This window comes from Pinus tabuliformis, chromosome J (genome assembly GCF_031772625.1).
Source record: "Pinus tabuliformis cultivar Carrire ecotype Pingquan chromosome J, CPIR1, whole genome shotgun sequence".
NCBI classification, from domain to species: domain Eukaryota; kingdom Viridiplantae; phylum Streptophyta; class Pinopsida; order Pinales; family Pinaceae; genus Pinus; species Pinus tabuliformis.
The window spans coordinates 1,037,671,501-1,037,693,805 of NC_142295.1; the positions used below are offsets into that span (position 1 = coordinate 1,037,671,501).

At 39.0% G+C, this 22,305-nt stretch overlaps 2 protein-coding genes across 2 annotated transcripts in view; both read right to left on the reverse strand.

Moving 5' to 3' along the window:
• Positions 1 to 17,093, reverse strand: part of LOC149230419 (uncharacterized) — a 55,936-nt gene extending 38,843 nt beyond the window's left edge. The window contains exon 1 of the mRNA XM_089381310.1: positions 15,265 to 17,093. Coding sequence (XP_089237436.1) covers positions 15,265 to 17,093 — 1,829 coding nt within the window. The remainder of the gene's footprint in view (positions 1 to 15,264) is intronic.
• Positions 17,094 to 17,771: 678 nt separating this feature from the next.
• Positions 17,772 to 19,073, reverse strand: LOC149230420 (uncharacterized). Its single transcript, XM_089381311.1, has one exon. It carries the CDS (start codon positions 19,071 to 19,073, stop codon positions 17,772 to 17,774), a length of 1,302 nt encoding a protein of 433 aa, XP_089237437.1.
• Between the last annotated feature and the right edge of the window lie 3,232 nt (positions 19,074 to 22,305).

A 22,305-nucleotide genomic window follows, 5' to 3' on the forward strand; every position in this document is an offset into this window, starting at 1 on the left:
TGAACTGCACAGTTTCTGAGCATAGTGGGTTTTGCATAATTTCTGGGCTGGGTGGCTCTAGGTTTCCTTTCATGTTCTGTGTAATTTCCCAACCCAAGACTGGATGCCATCCAGTTCTGTGCAATTCCTAGGCTCAAGGCCCACTTCCAGTCAATATTATGCAATTCCCAAGAGCAAGGCAAATTTCCCTCAAGGATTGCGCAGTTATCTAAGGAAATCCTGGAATTGTCGAAAGACCAAGTCAAGAGATGGGTTTGTGGGTTGGAAAAAGAGATAAGTGAGTAAAAACAAGCCAATATTGAAAGAATAAAGCTCAATCGAAGTACAAGTACCTGGATCAGTATGAGATATTGATCTTTTGAATTTTTAAACTATGAACATGATTTATGATATCTTGGATTATTGAGCTAACTTGATGATTTGTTCTAGTTTATGATGACTCGATTTATGCACTAACCTAGCTTGTTGTAGGAATTATGGAAAATTCCAATTTCACTGCAAGGATAAACTGCTAATAAGGTATACTTTACATTCATCACATTTTTTTTTTATGATGAGTCTCATGGGATTTGTATGTCTATGGTGTAGGAATAAACATGAGATTGCTAACTTCTAAGATGAACAAAGTTGGCCATAATATGAAACAACAATATTATGCAAAAGCAAAATATTTTAGGAACGAGGCCATTGTGGGATACAAACCAATGGTACCAACTGATTTCCATAAAGCATGATATGACTCATATGACAGTTTTGAGGTAGAGATATGCCTTGGTGTTGAGACCCTCTGATGTGAGAAAGCACTCAGGGGGGGGGGGTGACTGGATTTCCTGAGGGAATAGGAAGGAGAGAAGTGAAGGACGAAAATAAATTGGTTTTTGGTCATGAACATAACTTGCTAGAATCAGAAGCACGTTGGGTTGTGCCAAAAAACGATGAGCCAAGAACTGTTCACTGAAGGAACAATAAGCATTGTTTGACAGAAAATTTCCTTCCACGAAAAGAAGAAAACTCCCTAGATATAGTGGCTTGATATAGAAATGACATAGACAAAAATACTTATGTTTTCCTTAAAGAGTTTAGAATATGGAAGAAAGACTTACCTGGAATCCAACGCAAGCTCTCCTCTTCTCCTTGCTTGTAAGCTCTAGCTCCAACTCCAAATGCTATAAATGGAACCTACAAAACAACTAAAACAAGAAAGAGAACCAAAACATACATAACATATACTAACATCTATAAAAATGAGTCAAGAATGCATTGTTCTACATATGCATAAATGAGACATAAGTATAGGAAAACAAAACACTTTTTGTATTAATGAATGTAGGAGAAGATACAACCCTTTAAAATGTTGACTTTGTAGACCTATCCCAATTGTCTTGTCCTTCCTTTGCCACAAAGAAATCCTTTAGTCAAAACTCAAGTGCATGGATAGATAACATATCCCTAAGCACAAAATAACAACATGAGGGCATAACTAAGAGTCTCCAAAAGCCAACCCAGGCTCTATGGGAGGCATTGAATTTATAGGGTAAAAGAGGTGGTTTGGGATTTACCATTCTAGGAATTAGATCCACATTAGAGGGAGGATAAGTTATAGGGATAATAGATAAGACCTAAAGAGTAGGAGTTCGAGATATGATCCAAAAATACATAGTTAAAACCACTTGGGAAGCTTCTAGAAAGGGAATATTCAAAATTATTTTTTATTTTTACCAAATTCCAGTGGCCATCACACTTGTAGTTAAAGCAACATGTGTTGGTCAATGCAATTTATTTGTGTTCAACTTGCAACAGTGAAGTTTCCATGAAATCTAAGTGAGGTGGGGCCAAAAATAGGGTTTTGAGCTATTTAACCCAAAATTCTTGGAACGTTTGGAGATAAGATGCTCTTGGATTTGCAGGGGATGAATGAAAAGTTTCAATTGATGTTGGTTTATATGGTTTCAAGGAAATTTGATTGGATGTGCCAAAATGACCTATAACGATTGCCCCATAAAGTAAAAAGTAAAAAGCAGTGGCTGAGGGCTGAAGTGCTTTACCATGTGACAAGTATGGATCGAGAATAGACTAGTCGAGATCATCAACTGTCTATTATAATACATAATCATCATGATATTATTGCTGGGGTAGGAATAGCCATACTCAACATATAAGCCAATTTACGTGTACAATAATCAAATTCATTTCCACTGATGATAGATTATGGACCCATGCTTGGATAAATTTCTGAATGATCATAGCCATCATACTTTGTAATCTTGTATGAATCCTGAAATCGCAACCCGGATAGATGAAACTAGATCCAGGGTCTTCTACCTCATCACTCGATAGTGCGCGTCTATCCATTTGAATAAATGTGTTGGATTCGAACATGGTAAACACCATCTGATTACCGACCAATGATGTAAGCCATTAACAAATGTGAGAGGAGCCACTGTTAATTATAATGGTCCTCAAGGTACAATAGTACAATCTATGCAGTGCGAATAAATAAGCTTAATTCGAACACCACATAGAATCTTCCAGTCGAAGGCCAATGATGATAACCTGTCACCAAAAGCGAGGAAGCTTGCCATTGAGGTATGCAAGATCCAAGGCACTAAATGGAGTTCCTAAGTCAACTTCTTGGATAATGTGCTAATGTCGACAAGAAGTGACTATCATAGGAGGATCTTAATGTCCACCATCAATGACACAAAATGGGTATCAAAAATTGAGATTGAATGTGATGACATAGAGCTGGTTTGGAGAAGAAAACATGAATTAAGGCTTAAGGGTATTATAGCAGATGCCAACTAAGGGTGGATTTTCTCTTGAACATTTTGATGACACTTTTATAGAGTTGGAAACATTGACTCAAAGACCCATCATGAAGGCTTTCATTAAGCTGTGATCAACAGAGAGGAAAGTGGATTTCCCAACCCAAAAAAGTCACGAAAATGAAGTGAAAGAGTGTCATGTTCAAGAGAGACTCACTTCCATTAATAGGTATGATGCCCTATTTTCCTAATTTCCCAATAATTTCTGGCCAATATCTATTTATTTTTGACAAACTTGAGGAGGATAACATATGCTTGATTTATAAGTTCATCCTTCATATGAATCCCTGTGAGTATTTTTAACAAACCCTGAGAAGGAGTGGTTTGGTCTCGTCATGCTTGAAGAGTCCAACATTGTTTAATAGTTTTATGAGTCCAACAAAAACATAATTCAACTTCTTTTTCATGTTTAGAGAGTTCGAAAAAAATGTGAAAAAGAAAACTCCAAGATGTTCCTTTTCATAAATTTGTCCCTTGGGCCCGAAAATGTGTAAAGCAATACTCATGAGAACCTTTATCCATGTTCGACTAAAGTATTCATTTTTTCATAAATAGTCCATCCAGTCCAGAAAAGTGTTTAACTTACACTGGGTAGACGTCTTTTCATTTACCTTAGAAGGTTCAAAAAGACAAGTTCTTGATAATCTTTTCATGTTTTGGGAGTCCAAAAATAGCTTAACAAGGACTCTTGCTCGAGGAACAAGTGGTATAAAGTGTAACAATTGGTTTCAGTCATGATGGAACTGCTCAAAACACGTAGAGGTCAAGAGACAGACTAATAACACCACTCATCGCAATGGTTTCCCAGGAAAGGGTAAAAAACCAAGTGAAAGTGTATGATTGACGAAGAAAATGGTGATGATGGAATGAAAAAACCAAGGCTCATCTTGCAGAAATAGGCTGATAAAAAATGGCAATCAAGAGAGGTAAAGTATGGGATATGTTTCATTTTTATACAAGTTTGAAACAAAGAAAAAATATGCTTGAGAATACTTGAAGATTGTTTCAATTTTACACAAGCTTGAAACACGTTGAAACTATACTTGATAATAGTTTCAAGTCCCCAACATAATGACTAAATTCTAGGCACATGCCCCCCAAGCTTCATTTCATTCACCTAAGTAGACTGCTGGTCACTAATAAGCGGATGGAATGAAGGTTGATTTACGAGATCAAGTGAAAGACTCAACTTGACATTTACAAGATCTAATCAAAGAATTGAATTGGAGGGGGTCTATTTAATTTTTTAATTAGCTTGACACAACAAAAGAACTATGCTCAAGGGACCTTGTTTCATTTTTTAACAAGCTTGACACAAGAAAATGAACTCTGCTTCGAACACCTTGTTTCATTCTTTAATGAGCTTGACACAAGAAAAGGAACTCTGCTAAAAGGCTATTTACCTTGATTGTGGCCCCCAGGAGGCCATGGCTTCCAAGAGGTTCTCATTAGATGGGAGGACAATGATATGGAAGAGATACATATCAAGTGATTTAATGGAAATATCAGGCTCTAATGCCCCTAGTAAATGATTCACCATATCACCTACTAGATCCAAGCCAAAATTAGTTGATTAAATAGTGAAAGGATCTTCTTCAACAGTAGGTACGAGCACGGGACATGTTGCCACCTAATTAACCTGTGGCAGAGGAGATACCAATTGCATATTTGGAACATTTAGGGAAGTTAGATTATTGGAAGTCAAATCAGGACCAACGAATGAAAGATGATCAATAGTCACAATTTGTCCATCATGCGGGAAACACATCACTCGAAAGAATGTAGACATGATAACGTTCATGGCAAATAGTCATGCCCAAGGAGTAAAGGATATGCTTGAGAATACTTGAAGATGGTTTCATTTTTACACAAGATTGAAACATGTGGAAACTATGCTTGAGAGTAGTTTCATGTCCCCAACATAATGACTCAATTCTAGGCACATGCCCCCTAAGCTTCATTTCATTCACCTAAGTAGACTACTGGTCACTAATAGGCTGATGGAATGAAGGTTCATTTACCATATCAAGTGAAAGACTCAACTTGACATTTATGAGATCTAATCAAAGACTTGAATTGGAGGGTATCTGTTTCATTTTTTAATGAGCTTGACAAAAAAAATAACTATGCTCAAGGGACTTTGTTTTATTTTTTAACGAGCTTGACACAAGAAAAGGAACTCTGCTCCAGACACCTTATTTCATTTTTTAACGAGATTGAAACAAGAAAAGGAAATCTACTCATAGGTTATTTACCTTGATCATGGCCCCGAGGAGGCCATGGATTCGAAGAGGTTCTCATCATATGGGAGGACAATGATCTGGAAGGGATACATATCAAGGGATCTAATGACAAAAAAAATTCGGATGTATATTCAGTCTTCACTATATCCCATGAAATTCTACCCGTATCCAGATATACTTCCAATTAAAAAAAAAAAGGATAAGGAAGAGGTACTTTGATACTTTCTTCCAACCACGTGAAATACCAGGCTCTAATTCCCCGAGTAAATGATTCAACATATAACATACTAGATCCAAGTCAAAATAAGTTTAACAAACAATGAAAGGTTCTTCTTCAATAGTAGGTATGGGCACGAGACATGTTGCCACATAAGTAACACTTGACGGAGGAGATACCACTTGAATATTTGGAACATTTAAGGAATTTGGATGATTTTCAGTCAAATAAGGACCAATGAATGAAATTTGATCAATAGTCACAATTTGTCCATCATGCAGGAAACACATCATTCGAAAGAGTGTGGACACGACATCATTCATGGCATAAACGTAGTCACACCCAAGGAGTAAATTGAAATCCAAGGGGCCAAGGACTACCATAATGTCAACATATATGGTTTTTCCTTCCAAGGTAATAGGAATATGATGAAGGATCCCTAAAGGTTGACATGTTATTCTCTTAGAAACTAACAGATTCAGAGTAGTGGACACAAGATGAGGGGAACCCAAAGCTTTCCAAGCAGTCGAGGATAGAATGTTAATAGAAGCACCATCATCTACAACAGTGAGATATATATATTTTTTGCAAGAATTCACCCTGATTTGGAAGGGAATGTAAGAAGGGAGATGAGGTTCTATCAATTGATTCCAATCAAAGGCAACAACCTCATTACTTGATGGGGGTTCTATGACAATAGGAGAAATGCCCCCTTGTTCAGTAGAATTAGAAGAAATGAGAAGATCCTGAGTGGTATGATATCCAATATCTATGGTAAGAGTGCAATGGACTGAAGGTGGAATCGGGTTAACCAATTTCTCAACCAATGGTTGATTGAGAACAGACTCATGGGATTCACATTCAGAGAGAGTGGGTTTGACTGAAGATGGATTCAAGTCAATTACTTCATCAACTAGTGGAGGATTTGTGGAAAATTTTTGGTAACCAACTAGAAGTTGTTGTTGGAGGCTTCATCCAAACAAGGGAAAAAGTGAATTGGATGATTCCCTTCACATAATTTACAAGGAAAATTTACTTTAACATTCTTCACAAGAACCTTATTATCACTAGTTGATGGTTTTTCACTAGCACAATCTCTATAAGATGATGACAAAGGCTAATGTTAGCCTATGGACCACACTTCTAATACATGTGGAATACTAATATAATTTTTAAGAATGTGATCACACTTACAAAGAATGCAAGGGAGTTTAACTTTAAGGGGCTTGTTGGAATATTTCTCGACATGAGATGCATTCATAACAATGGTTTCTTAGTTGTCCCCTTTGTTATTTGGTTTATTCTTCTTCTTCCCTTTCTTCTTCTTCTTAGCATCATGGTTACTAGCACCAATACTTTCACTAGGCGTGGAAGAAGAAAGGGAGGAAGATACATTGGGCGAAGAGGGCAAAGGGTAATTTTGAGGATCAATGTGAGGTTGTTGTCATTCAGGTGGAGGAATCGGTTGTGAAGTAGTTTTGACATTCAAAACCAAAGAGGTTGGAAACAACCAAACTGGAAAACCTATAGTGAATCCGGGAAGAGATAACGTAGCCATATAAGGGGCACAAATATTTCCAAAAGAAGGAAAAGGACCAGGATTCCCGTCAGAGGGGGTTCCTTGACTAGTAGACTCTAGAATTGTTGCCGTGAGATTCAACCTAAGGTCTACTAAGAAGTAGAAAGTGAGTTAATTAATTGATTTTAGAAATTAAAGACACAAATAAAATAAAGAGGGGTAACTAGGAAAAAAGGCTCACCAAGTCACTGTGAACTGCAATATACAGTTTAGTACGTGTAGAGAATCTCCCTGAATGATGTGTTTGGTGTATCATAGGTAACAAGGTGACTAACTCGGTTACCTATGGTAGGATTGCAACCTAGTGGGGACTTCCAAAATATACCCGGAGGTACGTGGAAGTGCAGTATGTAGTATTTATGTCTAATGCGTAACTGTACAATGGAGGCATTCCAATATAATCAAGTGTACATGGAGCACCACCCTATACACTCGAAGGTACATGGATGAACGTTCAGATATACTCTGATGTACATAGAAAACCAATCCCTAGGATGTAATGCTGACAAGTAACGAAAACTCGTATGTTTAACAATGTTGGAACACATCTTCTAACCTAGACCACTAAATGTGTGTCATTAATGTTCCGAATTCTCCTTAGGTTAATTGAATAAATTTTAAAGTTGATCTTGATTAAAGTTTCAATTTCAAGGCTCATGAAATGAATTCACTTGAATTCATATAATGCAACTATCATGATTAAAATAACTCTTTTTCATTCAATGAAGATCTATCTATGGGAAGGAAGGAGTTTCAAACAATGATGCAAAAACATGAACTACCTAATTAAGATATTAAAATGTATTATTCCAATTTAATTCATAGCCCTAATGCATGGAGAAAATGATATTTTTTTCTTTTCCTTTAAATTTTCAAATGCAATTAACAATGAAATGCGACTAGATTATTGAATCAAAATAATTCACACAGACTGGAACTGTAAATGAAAATTTCTTTTATCAAATCAACAATCAAGCCAAGTGATAAAAAAACCCTAATTGACAAGAATAAATAAAAAATAAACCACACTCAAATTTAAACAAATTGCTGGCTTTACAGAGACATGAACTAGTTCAGAGACTCAGGAAAAATCACAACAATCAAAACAAAATTGAGAGTAGGGCATAAAAATATAATTTTTTGCATCCTACAGGAATCAATGCAAGTAATATATGGGCTAAGTGCGACGAGTCACACTTAATACACAAAATAATCCATTTATTCCAATAAAAGTGTGAATCATCGCACCTACAGATAGAGATAAGCGTACAACGTCTCTCTATCTTATAACTGAAAGTGCGCTGTGGTTGATTTTTCTCAAAATACGAAAAGTAAACCCAACCAATCTTAGAATTATACTTTCCTAATACTAATATCTATCTGAACAATTCAAATTGATTCATTTTCAGAGTTCCTAAAATATCAGGCAAAGGAAACCACTAAAGGAACATCTCATTCCCCAATGGAGTCGCCAAGTTGTTTTACAGATAATTTCCTTCTGCGGACAAAAGAAAACTTCCTAGATCTAGTGGCTTGATATAGAAACCAAAGAGACAAAAAGACTTATGTTTTCCTTAGATTTTAGAATATGAAATAAAGACATACCTATAATCCAACACAAGCTCTCCTCTTCTCCTTGCTTGCAATTTCTCTCCAAATGCTATAAGTGGAACCCACAAAATAACTAAAATAACTGTGAGAACCAAAAAATAAAAATAGCTAAAATATCTAAACAATGAGTCAAGAAGGAATTTTTGTACATATACATAAATGAGACAAAAGTATAGGAAAACAAAGCACTTTTTGTATTAATGAATGTAGGAGAAGATACAACCCTTTCAGATCTTAACTTTGTAGATCTCTCCCAACTATCTTGTCCTTCCTTTGCCACAAAGAAAGCCTTCAATCATAACTCAAGTGCATGGATGAATAATGTATCCCTAAGCAAAAACAATAGTATGAGGGCATAACTAAGTGTCTCTAAAACCCAACCCAGGATCTATGAGAGGAAGTGAATTTATAGGGTAAAAGAGGTGGTTTTGGATTTACCATTCTAGGACTCACATCCACATTAAAGGGAGGATAAGTTCTAGGGATAAGAGACAAAACCTAAAGAGTAGTAGTTCGAGATATGATCTAAGAGTAAATAGTTAAAACCACTTGGGAAGCTTCTAGAAAGAGAATATTCAAAATTATTTTTTATTTTTACCGAATTCTAGGGGCCATCGCACTAGCAATGAAAGAAACATGCACTGGTCAATGCTATTTCTCTCTGTACAACTATCAATAGTGCACTTTGCATGAAGGCTAAGTGCGATGGGGCCAAAAATAAGGTTTTGAGTTGTTTACCTAGAATTATTGGAAATTTTGGAGAGAGGATTCTCTTGGCTTTGCAGGGGATGAACGGAAAGTGTCAATGAATGTTTACTAATCCAATTTCAAGGTCATTTGATTGGATGTGACAAAATGAGCTAATGTAAAGTGTCAATAAATGTTTATTGATCCAATTTCAAGGTCATTTGATTGGATGTGACAAAATGACCTATAACAAGCACAAGGATAACACCACTAGATATTAGAGGTAGACAACACTACAAGAAAAGGGAACAAATCCATGAGTGGATTGAATCAAAATATAACAAAATGGGCCATTAGAAAATGATTAAGTGGTTGGGTAATCCATGATGCATACAACATGCGATGCAAAAGTTTAAATGAGCTATATATATATATATATATATATATATATATATATATATATATATATATATATATATATATAGATATATATATATATATATATATATATATATATATATATATATATATATAGCTCCATCTCAGTTGTGTTTGTTCTTTTAAGCATTTTTTTTCTTGTTTGTACATATGTCATTGAACGCTGAGGACAATGTTCCCCTAAGGGGGAGGGGTTTGTGATAGCTCAAATACTTATGCAAGGATGATATGGGACACATATTTTAGAGCTTGGGGAGGGAGATGGATTTGGATTATCAAGAAAAAAAAAGATAAGTAGGATGATTAAATGGCGTCCATGGGAGTCTGCCATGCATGCTAAGAAAGGGACAGGTCAAGGAAAATAACCAACCAAAAATAAAAACAACAAAATATCTCTTGACAAATATTACAAGGAATTAAGGACAAAGTTAATGGGGGGCCACGTTATTGAGGGACAACTCATGGCTGAATGTGCACAAATGAACTGGCCATTTCTTTTATTAACAAGGAAACAACGAATAGAGGAGTTGAATTAAGGGAAGAATCTTTTGATTTGACATTCAAGAGCCCGAGAGAAGGTTATGGGGGGGAGGATAGTGGAAGAGAATGATAGATAAATCATAAGAAGATAATTTTTTTGGGGACTATGCTTAGTAGTGTTTGCAGCGGCCTCTGGTTTCCTGATTAGGAGTGGAGTCAATAGGCCTCAAAGGATGAACACTGGGTGGAGATGAAGTAAATCTAGATTCCCAATAGTGATAGAGACAAATTCCTTTAAGCACTCTCCCCAATTCTGAAATATGAATAGGGGATGACATCTTCAAGTGACATTGGTTGTAGATCATCTACAGTTGGATGGAAAAATAGAATCCCTATCTCAGTTTCCAGTACCAACAAAAAGAGATAAGTATTGCTCTCTCTCTCTCTCTCTATGCCATTTCATTGCTCAAATGTATGCTTATAAATAAAATGCATAGTCTATTATTGATATGGGTTTTTTCCTATTGATATTGAACAACATGTTATGCTTATGTTTACTGATGTAAAAATAATACTCTCATGATCCTCGATGTTCTTTATTATGTGCCTACGAGGCTGGCACATGATAGTTACTCTACAAATATTCCTAAGGGTTCTATCTGAATGAACTAAGTGTTTGTAATGTTGAGGTTAAACATGCACTAATAAAGTGTCTCCAGGTCACATGGGTCCATTCCTCAACTTGGGAGTCACACCAACGGTTTCTCTCCTCATATTATATGAAAATACTACCCTTTATCTTTCTAAATTCCCATGGAATTTTGGATATGATTGGCATTAGGAAGTAAAAAAAATGTCATCTTTATTTGATTTGACGAGTATACTCTGCATCCTACTTGTTTTTTTATGCTACTCTTTCCCCTGCTATTTTGAACGTGCTAATGCAGCTCGATTTTGGACCCAATTATGTTCCTCTTATTGCTCAATAATCAATTAATTCAGTATCACCAACACAGTATGAAAAGGAAGGCCTAAATACTACTATTCTTTTGGATCTCAAGATATATATATTGTTATGGTTCCATTACTCACATGCATATCTCTAGGGCCTAGGTTTAGTCTATTAACTATATAGACACTCAATATTTCTATCTCTTTCTTTTTTAATATTCTGCCAAAGACAAGTCTCTGGGAGAAATAAATTTATCATCAATATCAAGGTCTACCACAACTCAACTAGGATCTGGTTACCCCATAGGGAATAAGAGTATGAGAAGTTTTGGTGTGTGAATAACACATAAGAACGTACATTCCTAACAAAAAAGCGTTTCCTACTACACATAGCGAGAGGGAGGCCTAACTCACTAGCCGTTAGTGAGGCTAGAGTAGGTGACCATTTTTCACTGATATAAGAGAGGTTATAACCACATGCAATGGAATATCATCCCCCAATAACAACAATGATACGTTAAAATGAGTAAGCACTTCTATTAGGAAACATGCATCAAGTGTTCCCAGGTACTTGTCAAGGAGTTGTACTAACTGAGAAGTTTGTATATATGTTTATTGATAGCAATATAATCAAAGTCTATATATATGTTTATTGATATCAATCGGATTTGAGCAATTTGATTGATAGTGGACTGCTAAGACTCTTGTTTGTGTCACTGCTAAGACTGTTGACTGTGTTCTCACCCAACACCCGTTTTGAATAATACAATAAATTTATAGAAGAGAATATGTATAGTATATGGTAATTTTGAATGTTCGTTTGGTGATTCTAAAGCTCTACGAACAAGTGAAAAGTTCAAAGTTAAGTATAACATATTGTTGTCATGTTGACATGCAATATTTGTGACAAATCATGTCCTTTCACAAGAAAAATACTTCTTGTTTGAAAAACACACTTAATAATTCCTTATCTATATTTTCGTCAATGGTGAGAAGAATATATATTAGTGATGGTTTAAATTTATATTGTAAAGATTATCAGAGACTTTTTTAGGGTTTTCAATAGTGATGGAACTTTTACTTGGATTTTTCTTGTACGAGACTTGTGCTTCATGACCTTGTGTTCAAGGTTTATTTTTCAAAATATTGAGTCAACTATTAGAAATGGAATAACATTATTTAGTTGTAAGCAATTATGTGCAAGTTATTAAGAGTATCATGCCATGTTATCTTCCTATACATTAGTAAGAAAATAGATAACTATGCATCCATATAAATTACACGTGACACGAAAAAGAAGGTGAAAAAAAAAATACATAATTTATGGTGAAAATATACAAAAGGATAGATATGACTGCACCAGTATATACACTATTTTACACTTCACACCTATAGCATTTTTTATGCATAGTATATTACTTCACAATTGTAACATCTTTATACTTGATAATCAGTTGGGACTCTTATTGTCTAATGACCAAATGCCCATGCCAAAATACCTTGAACTTTGAAGAACTAACATGGTAAACTAGTTGACCCAACAACCTAGTCTATGTGATGTGTAAATGACCCTTGGTGTATCATCTCTTTGTAAAAAAAAAATTGTTTCACCATTTACGTAGTTCTGATTACAATGCAAGAAATTCAAAAGTTATAAAGTACAAAGTACACCAGTAAAATATTTATACTAGTGTTGAAGTATCCCTTTGTAATTTCCCTACGCATTGACATTGAAATACTTGTTCAAAAGCCTAAAGTGGTTGTGCTTGTTTTTGAGTTGAAACTATTCCTAATCAAGTTTGGGGAGGTAATATTTTCATTGAACAAACAAGTTGAATTTCAATAACTAACTGAGGTTTTGGAATAATAAACATGGGTTTGAGATGATGAAGACAACCTTGTTTCTGATACAAACGTTGATATGATTATTAATTTTTTTAAAAAATATATGCAACAGTTAGCTTCAGTGGTTTTATGATACTATCCCCATAGTTCACATTATTCTAGGCTCTCCACCTTGATATACTTTTATGGGACATAAACTAAAAATACATCATTGGCATAGGGGGTTTCTTTTATGGATTTTTAAACTATTTGAGTAACTTCTTGAATTTTACCTTGTATTGGATGCATTAGATGAACACTATCTAATATTCTAGTCACAAATTGGAAAATAATTTGAGTAGTGTAACTTTTTCTCTGCTTACATCATGGCAACCTAGGGCTGGGGGTACTCCTTCTCAACACTTTAATATTTTCTTTATTTATCTCTATGATTTGCAACCCTAATTTTAATTGTGGGCATATGTTATTAGGTAGAGTTGGGAAGCCTGTAGAGGTTTAACCCCACCTTATGCCGTTGGTTTCCTTACCTTTCATATAAATAAGGAAGGAGAGAGCCCTCTTGTACACTGATTTGATCATATTATCTTATATGGTGTAGTACAATGAACTTTCTCCTTCTTCCTTGGCACTCTTCATCATGTTATCTCTTTGTCCTAGATTTCTAGGTCTTTGGAGCAATTGAAGGTTTCAATAGGGTTAATATTTTATCCTAAAGGAGACAAAGAATCTAGTGTTTGAGACAAACTCTAAGGGATAAGAAAGCATTGTTCTTTTATCTCTTATGAGAGAAGAGAACTAGAGTGTTGGGGAGGAGAGATATTGGACAATTTTGGGAGATAAGTGTTGATGTACAAGAGAAACTATTGATGATGACACTAACAAGAAAACTTTAAGAAAAAATGAAAAAAATGAAAGATTTACCTTATCCCATGCTTGTAATCGCACGATGAGATTTGTGTAGATTTTCCTATAGATTCACAAGATCATGTAATCTACTAAAACAAGAGACAAGAATATACTTCTAATTTCAACCAATGGAAGCCAATAGATCGATGAAAACAATATGAAAAAGAATAAGACAAATCAATGGCACATGGAACAACTAGTTTTTCTTGGGAAATCCACTGCTAAAAAAACCCACCTATCTGTATTGCATTAGTAAGAAATATGAGTGAAGATACAAAGCTTGTTCTCACAAGAACAATTCCGTAGAAGTATGCTCAACCCTTTGCCTCACAAGCCGGCTCTTAGCCAACACTTAGCCAATTTCCGTTTCCTTCCAAGCCCCTATTTCCTTTCGTAATTCCGTAGAAGTATGCTCAACCCTTTGCCTCACAAGCCGGCTCTTACCCAACACTTAGCCAATTTCCATTTCCTGCCAAGCCCCTATTTCCTTGCGTAATTCATAGGCTGAATAACTCATATTGATGGTAATTCAATGCTTCTAAAACTGCACAATCCAATCTAGGTCCTCTTCCTGATTGCATGCATGATCTATACAACTCAGTAAATCATACAACTGATAGTACACTCTCCATGCACTCTAGTCTCAACTAGGTCTTTCTTTGAACTGACATGCATGGATTTTTTATGAGAGAATATTTAGTTATCTGGAGTAGCACCCATGGATGCACCAATTCACCAACTGAATGCTAATCCTCTACTAGTTCAACAAATAGTTAGAACTAGTTTTAACTATCTATAACTTTTTTTTTTTTTTTTTTTTTTTTTTTTTTTCCCCTGGGAAAAAGTCGTAATTTCTATTAGTATTGAGAAATTACATTTTGTAGATGCCGAAGCATTCATATGGAGGCAGCTGTGCCTGTCAAGTTCATAGTCTGTAAGTGTAGAAAGTGAAAAAACAAGTTGTCTCCACGCAGGGAGCAATTTTCAAAACTGTAAACTAGTAGTGATCAAAATTGTGTCCATGCTCTGCGCAGAGAGCTATATATATGCTGATAATATCAAAAATATAGTGCTGTACTCAGGACTAGATAATGGAAATATATACAAGCTATAAACAAAAATGGTTCTGTAAGTGGGCTTTATAGCCCATCTCCCATATGATCATCAAAAGGTCTGTGGTAGTGCTGGTAGTATGTTCCGTCGATTTCCTCCTGGATCAGCCAGTTATCTCCTTGTCTGTGCGCTGCCTCTTTGGAGAGCTGGTCGGCGATGGTGTTCTGTTCCCTGTAAATGTGTCGACAGACAAATGATTCAAAGGAAGCAGTCAGTCTTTTAGCTTCATCTAGTATGTGTCTCAATGAAAATGCATGACAATGAGATGCATCATTCAGCCAATTGCATACTATTTTAGAGTCTCCAAACAGCTGTAGGTGTCTGCAATGTTTATGGATGGCAAAGTGAATGATGTGTTTAGCCGTGCACAATTCAGCATAATTGTTAGTGCCTCTGCCTAGGTTTATTTGTATCTTATAGCAGTGCATTTCGTTGAGATAGAGTATTGCTCCTCCCCCACAGCCCGCATCTTGCGCCGAGCCATCAAAGAAAGCCCATGGTTTTGACTTGTCGATGTTCACAGGTCTTATGATACGAGTTGGGGCTGTGGTTTCCTCTTCAGGTATCATGTTATAGTCTGCAATAGTATGGTGTAATATAGTGGGCCAGTGTGGGGCTCTGTGGTTAAAGATAGCCTGATTGCGTGCGATCCAAACAGCCCAGCAGGCCAACAGCGGAATGTTGATAGATTTCCCTGAGTGATTCTGGCACCAGTTTCCCCATGCATCCATAAGGTTATTGCCTTGCCAATTTTTCAAATGCGGGAAGTGAGTGGTGAGGGCATGCCAATACTGTAAAGTAGTGTTGCAGTTCAAGAATAAATGTTCTGTGCTTTCTTCCTCCCCTAGGCATAAATGGCAGCGAAATGGTCCATGAAAGGATCTCTTCATGAGATTGGTGCCTGTTGGAATTTTATCAAACAGAATGTTCCACATTAGTAATCGTGTGCGGGGGGCCGACTTGAGTTTCCACAGTGCTTTCCAGGTGGGATGGATATTCGGAGGTTTGTAAGGTTCCATGAGCCTTAGATATCCTAGCTTCGGGACGTATGCTCCATGCTTAGCAAAGGCCCATATAATTTCATCAGGTCCTTCTGTGAGCCTGATGTGGGCTTGTGTGAGAGCATCCGTATATTCCATCCATTCATTCTGCCACTGATCCGGGATTTCTAATGCCTGCGCATTGGTCCAAGCTTGCTGGAGGAAGGTGGAGTTTGCATTATCTCCAATGTGCATAATGTGCGTTATCCCTCTATCATTTAGGTGCCTAATAAGGCCAGCTGATAATCTGTGGACATTTCCACATCCGACCCACGGGTCCTGACCAATACGCACCGCATTGCCTTCCTTAATGCGCCATGTTAATCCTTCACGTAGCAGAGGTAAGGTACCAATAACCGCTTTCCATATAATGGAGATGTTTTGATTAGTTCCATGTTGAGTACAGATCCAGTCCAGCACGTTCTGAGGCTTAATGTATTTCGCATATGCTACCCGAGTCCAAAGTCCATCGGAGGTGAGGAGCTGCCACCCAAGTTTGGCAGCCAGTGCCCTGGAGAAAAGGTCAAGCCTCTTTATACCCCATCCCCCCCAGCGTTTGGGTTTGGCGATGGTGTCCCATTTGACCCAAGCAAATAGTCTTCCCGGCTGATGACCCTTCCAAAGAAATCTGCTGCATATATTTTGTAACCTATTCAATATGCCCTTAGGTATCCAGGTTAGGGCCATCCAATAGACTGGCGTGGCTTCAATCACAGCTTTAATGAGGATCAATCTGCCAGCACGAGAGAGATATCTGTGATACCATACCTGTAGTCTCTTTTCCACTTTAGCTATGAGCCATAACCAGTCTGCTATTCTGTAGCCATTAGGTTTCAATCTGAAACCGAGGTACTTTATACCATCCGACAGGTTCAAGTTGATGAAGGGGAAGCGTTGAGTAGCAAAGGCGGTTTCATGTATAGAGCAGCCAACTGTAGTAATCGTGGATTTATTCTCATTGATCTTCATACCTGTAGCTTGCTGGAAGAGAAGAATGGAGTTATGAAGGGTAGTGGAGTCCCCAATACTGCCATTCAAGAAGATCAGGATGTCATCAACAAATAATAGATGAGTGAGGTAGAAGTTATCCGCAAGCTTAATGCCAGTCAATAGATGCCTATCACGAGCAGATGAGATAACTCTACTTAATCCTTCCATAATTAGCAAAAACAGCAGAGGTGAGAGCGGACATCCCTGTCTGAGTCCTCTCTCAGAAGTAAAAAATGAGGTAGCTTCCCCATTGAGTAATACACTATAGGATACATCGGTGATACAACTCATTGTCCATTTGATAAAATCATAGGGGAACCCCAGATGTGTAAGCAGCAGCCTCAAGTACAACCAATTTGTTCTGTCAAAAGCCTTGGATAAATCCACTTTTAGTATCATTCCTTTCTGCTTTTTGATCTGCATGGTGTGCATAAGTTCTTGGGCTGTGGCTATAGCCTCGTGGATCTGTCTGTGGTGTAAGAAAGCGAATTGTTCAGAGGATATGTGATGCGAGAGTATGGGCTTGAGGCGGTTGGCAATGGTCTTGGCTATAATCTTGTAGAGGCAGTTACAGAGAGAGATGGGGTGGAAGTCATCGTAAGTGCTCAGGGCATTAGATTTGGGGATGAGGGCGATGAAGGTGTATTTAATTGCAGAGGATATTCTGCCCCTCCTTCTGCTGTCCTCTACAATCTTCAGAAGGTCGTTGCCCAGGATTTCAAAAAAAGCGAGGTAGAATTCAATGGTCCATCCATCTGGGCCAGGGCTTTTATCTTTTTTAAACCATTTCAGTGTAGCCTCCAGTTCTTCCATGGTCACTTCCTTCAGTAGTTCTTTAGACTCTTACTATTCAACATATCTGGGGAAAAGTTCAGCCACCCTCATGATTTCCAAGATATTAACTTCTCCAGGAGCTTTATAAATGCCTTTAAAGTGCTCTGTGGCCAGTCTGGCCAGGTTCTGTTGTGTAGAAACAGGGTGCCCTCGATCATTTCTTAACTCCCAAATAGTATTGATGACTTTGCGGCCATTAGCAAATTTATGATAAAATTTTGTATTATCATCCCCCTCCGTGAGCCAAATAGCCCTGCTTCTAAGCCTCCAGCTTTCTTCTCTTTCTTTCAGAATTTGTGAGCGCTTTGCAATAAGTGAGGTGTAATTCTCCTTGCTCTCAGGGGTGGGGAAGGTCCCAGATGATGAATCCTCGAATTCTGCAATGACTCTTTCCGCCTCTTTCAGTGTATGATTATCTTGGATGCGCTTTTGATGAGCCCAGATTTTAGTAATCTGCTTGAGTTCTGTAAGTTTTCTAACAAAGCCCGCTGAGATATCCTCGTCTTCCCTGATGAGGTTGGTCTGCCAATAATTATGGACCAATTGAATGTAAGAGGGGTCCTGTAACCAAGAGGCATTAAACTTGAAGGGGCTTTTGATTTTGTGGATAAAGTCCTCTGCTTCTAAGAAAATAGGCCGATGATCGGAAATGCCTCCCGATCCAACCCATTGTCGAATTCTGGGGAGGTTATTAATCAGAGATTCCTTAATAAGAAATCTATCGAGTCTTCTGGCCAGGCTTTGTTCTCCACTTCTGTTATTTGACCAGGTATATTGAAGTCTAGCAGACGGTATATCCACCCACTGATGTTCCTCTAGTAGGCTAGACAAAGTATCTGTTAGGGAATCGACCTGTGCCAAGTGCCCCCAAGACTCGCTGAATCCAAGGGAGAAGTTTAGATCACCTCCAAGAATAATGTTGTCTGCTTGGAATAATTCTGATTCCAGTAAGGACCGCCAGTAGTTGGCTCGGTCAGCACAAGGGCCATAGACATTGATGATTCTGATGTCCCTCTCTACAGAATGAGAGAAAATGTCTAGTCCAATGTATCCTCTTCCTCCCCAAATGTTCCGGATCTCCAAAGCTCTGTTACTAACCCCAATGGCCAAACCACCTGATCGACCGGACGCATCCAGTGCATGGAAGGTCCAGTTAGGTAGCCAGGATGAGAGGGTATGGATAAGGGGTTCGGCCAAACAGAGAGTTTCTTGAAGAAATATAATGTCCTGCTGAGATGATAAGAGCAGTCTCCTAAGCGCTAGTTTTTTGGCTGAACTAGCAAACCCACGGCAATTGAAGGAAAGAATCTTCATGTGGGGAAGGATAGCGGGCCATCCTTCGCTCTAAGGGCCCTGAAGATAGTTTGCTGTCGCCCAAGGGCAACTTCTTCATCAGCAGTGTGTCTCGCTTTGGTAATACGGGAGGGTCGACCACGGGAGTTCTTGAGGGCATTGGGAGCGTTAACCGGGTCGAGGCCAACGGCATCAGGACCTCTGTCCTTTGTGCGGGATCGGAGAGAATAACGGGGGGATGGCTGGGTCGAAAGAAAGGAGAGGGATGCGAGGGACGAAGTGATCAGCGATGGAGGGGCCACCGGTGAAGGGAACAGAAGGGAGCAGATGAGTGAAGCATGTGCGCGAATACTCTGGGGGTAATGTTGTGTGGCAGGGGATAATATAGCGGAGATAGGTTCAGAGCCAATATTATTATGAGATGAGATGCCCAATGACATGCAAGAAATAGGAGATATCGGAGAAGGGAAAGTGTAAGACTTACCCGATGTCTCAAAGCCCGCTTGTTCAGTCGACGGCTGTATAGGTGCTAGCGATGCAGGAGGAGGAGTAGTGGAGACCATAGCAGTGTCCGCTGCCTCTGGAGTGCTCCGAGGTTCACCAACATTCTGTGTAAGCTCATGTTCCACATGATTCTGATCAGGCTGCGGCCTGGGGGAGTTGTCCAGAGGCTGTTCGGCTACACCTTCCTTGTCATTCCTCACCGCTTTCCGGAGGAGTGGACAGTCCCTATATAAATGTCCCACTTTGTGGCATCTGCGGCAGCGATAGGGAATACCTTCGTAGTCAATAATCTGTTTGCGAGCCGTATCTCTCCATTGAATGGTTATGAATTCTTGCAGACCTCCCCTGGTGTCCAGGTTAATGAGTATCCTGGCATAAGCCATCATGCCAGTCTGCTGGTAGGATTTGTCGTAATCCATGAATGTGCCAATGGCATTGCCGATTCTCCTGAAGATATCTTCTGACCAGTAATGAAGTGGTAGTCCTGGGAGCCGAATCCATACCGGTCCGATGCCTATCTGTTCTGTCTCGGGGTCAAACAATGGAGTCCATCTCTTCAGGAGCACCGGGGCATGTTCAAAGTGCCAGTAGGAGGACAAAACCCAGTTGGTATGATCAGCACGAGCGAATCTCAATGCGAACCATCCCCTCACGAAGGTTTGCACGAAAGGGATGTCCACCAAATGATGGCCCCAAACTTCAGCTGCCCAGGTCTTCAAGCGTGCTGCCGAGTAGCTTCGTCCCCTGATGCGTCCGACCAAAACTCGATCTGCAAAATCCATAGTCTCTCCTCACTGAATGTCCTCTTCCAATCTGAGAAAGATGTCGTCCTCTTTGGACTTGAAGCACTTGTATTTCCGTTTAGGGCCCCGAGGAGGGGGAATGTTCTGAGGGCGACCGGGGGGGGCGTTAACGTTCAGCGGTGCCGGGATCTGATGAGAAGAGGAGGGGTCACTGATGCCTGAAACGATAGGAGGGCCCGAGAGCGGAGGTACGGAGGTGAAACTTCCAGAAGAAGGACCAAGGGAGCCCGGGATTCCGACGGAGGAGGTGGGTAAAGAAGGGTTTTGAAGCGGATGAGAAAAGGAGCCAGATGCCGGAGGATGAAAACCAGGGTTAGGGTTTAGGCAGCCGGAAACAAAACCAAGGGTTGCCGGAGAGTGAGGGGGGGTGGAGAGTGCAGGCCATGTCGGTGGATCATCCGGGAGGACCACGGGATAAGACCTCTGCTGTTCACCTAGCGAAAACGGAGAGAAATTTTCGGAGAAACCTGTACTGAACATACCTCCTGATGTGGCAAAGGGTGAGCGCCAGATGGAGACCCCTTCCAAAGGGTCGGCTGAATAATCAACGACATCTATATCCTCCATTGCCAGCTGCGTCTCGGAACTGCGGACACCTCGGAGCGGAGAGAAAACCGGAGAAAATGACAGTTCACAGTTAACAGTAACGGACCGTGCAGGGCATTCCAAACCGTCACAGAAAGTTGCCGGTTGTCGCGGCACAGTCTCGTCCCTCCGATAAAGCTTCCAGCATGATAGCGGCAGGGTTCTCGGCGGTTAAGGTAGGCCGGTAACAGAGGATGGCGGGCGAGTAAACGGGAAGTGTCGTGTTCAGCGGCTGCAGAGGGTTCGTAACCCTAACCTAATCCAACTCGAGACTTCGCCCGTCCGGTCTCCATCGCGCTCCTCTCTTCTTGGATTAACTGTCTATAACTTAGTAAAATGATTTATATAATTACAACTCAATCTAAACTCATATTAGACCCCTGAAATTTAGGGAGAACATATACATGAATTCATAAAGACTTCCAACTCAAAATTCCTAAGCTAATTAAGTTAATTAAACTTAAGGAACTATTTGCAAGTTGCTATGAGAATAGAATTCTATTTTAATTCTTAATTTAAAATCAAGGACAAATTTAAACTGGAATTTCTTGTTTCCATTTCTCAATGCTCCCTCTTAACAAGAAAGGGATTATTTGCTACCTCGATCCTATCTATGTGAAACTCAAATTTGCATCTTGACAATGCCTTTGTCAAAATGTCAGCATCTTGCTCCTTCGTGTGATTGTGCTTTAACAACATGATCTACCTCACTATCATGAAAACCTGGATTTTTCAGAGAGTTTGATACAACTTTGATTATCGCAGTAAATCACTGTCGGATCCATCAACTGACCAAATAGGCCAACCAAGATGTTCCTCATCTAGATGGCCTCACATGTACCCTGCCTTTTCCGAACTGAGTGGAATTGATATCTCTTTCCTGTTGTACAAGGAAATGACCGCTGACCCAATACTGAAAATCCCTCCTGATGTATTTTTTCAATCGGATGGACTCCCCACGCAATCTGCATCCTTGAAGCCTTGAAGCTTCACTCCCTCTGTCCATCTGTACCATAATCTGTACTGAGTAGTGCCCTTGAGGTATCTCAATACATGCTTTTTTGCCTTCCAATACAACTTGGTAGGCCTAACCATCACTTGAATTATTTGGTTAATTGCATAGCATAAATCTGGTCATGTGTTCACCAAGTACATGAGTGAACCCACAAGCTGCCTATAAACAATAGCTTCCACTACCTCTCCTAAAGTAGCATCCTCCTTCCTTTAGTTAGCAGTTGGAGGAATCTCCATAGGCTTACAACTCTCCATGTGGAACCTCCTGAGTATCTCATTGGCATACTTTCCCTGAGACACAAACAACTCCTCATCACCCTGCTATACTTCCATGCCCAGAGAGTAAT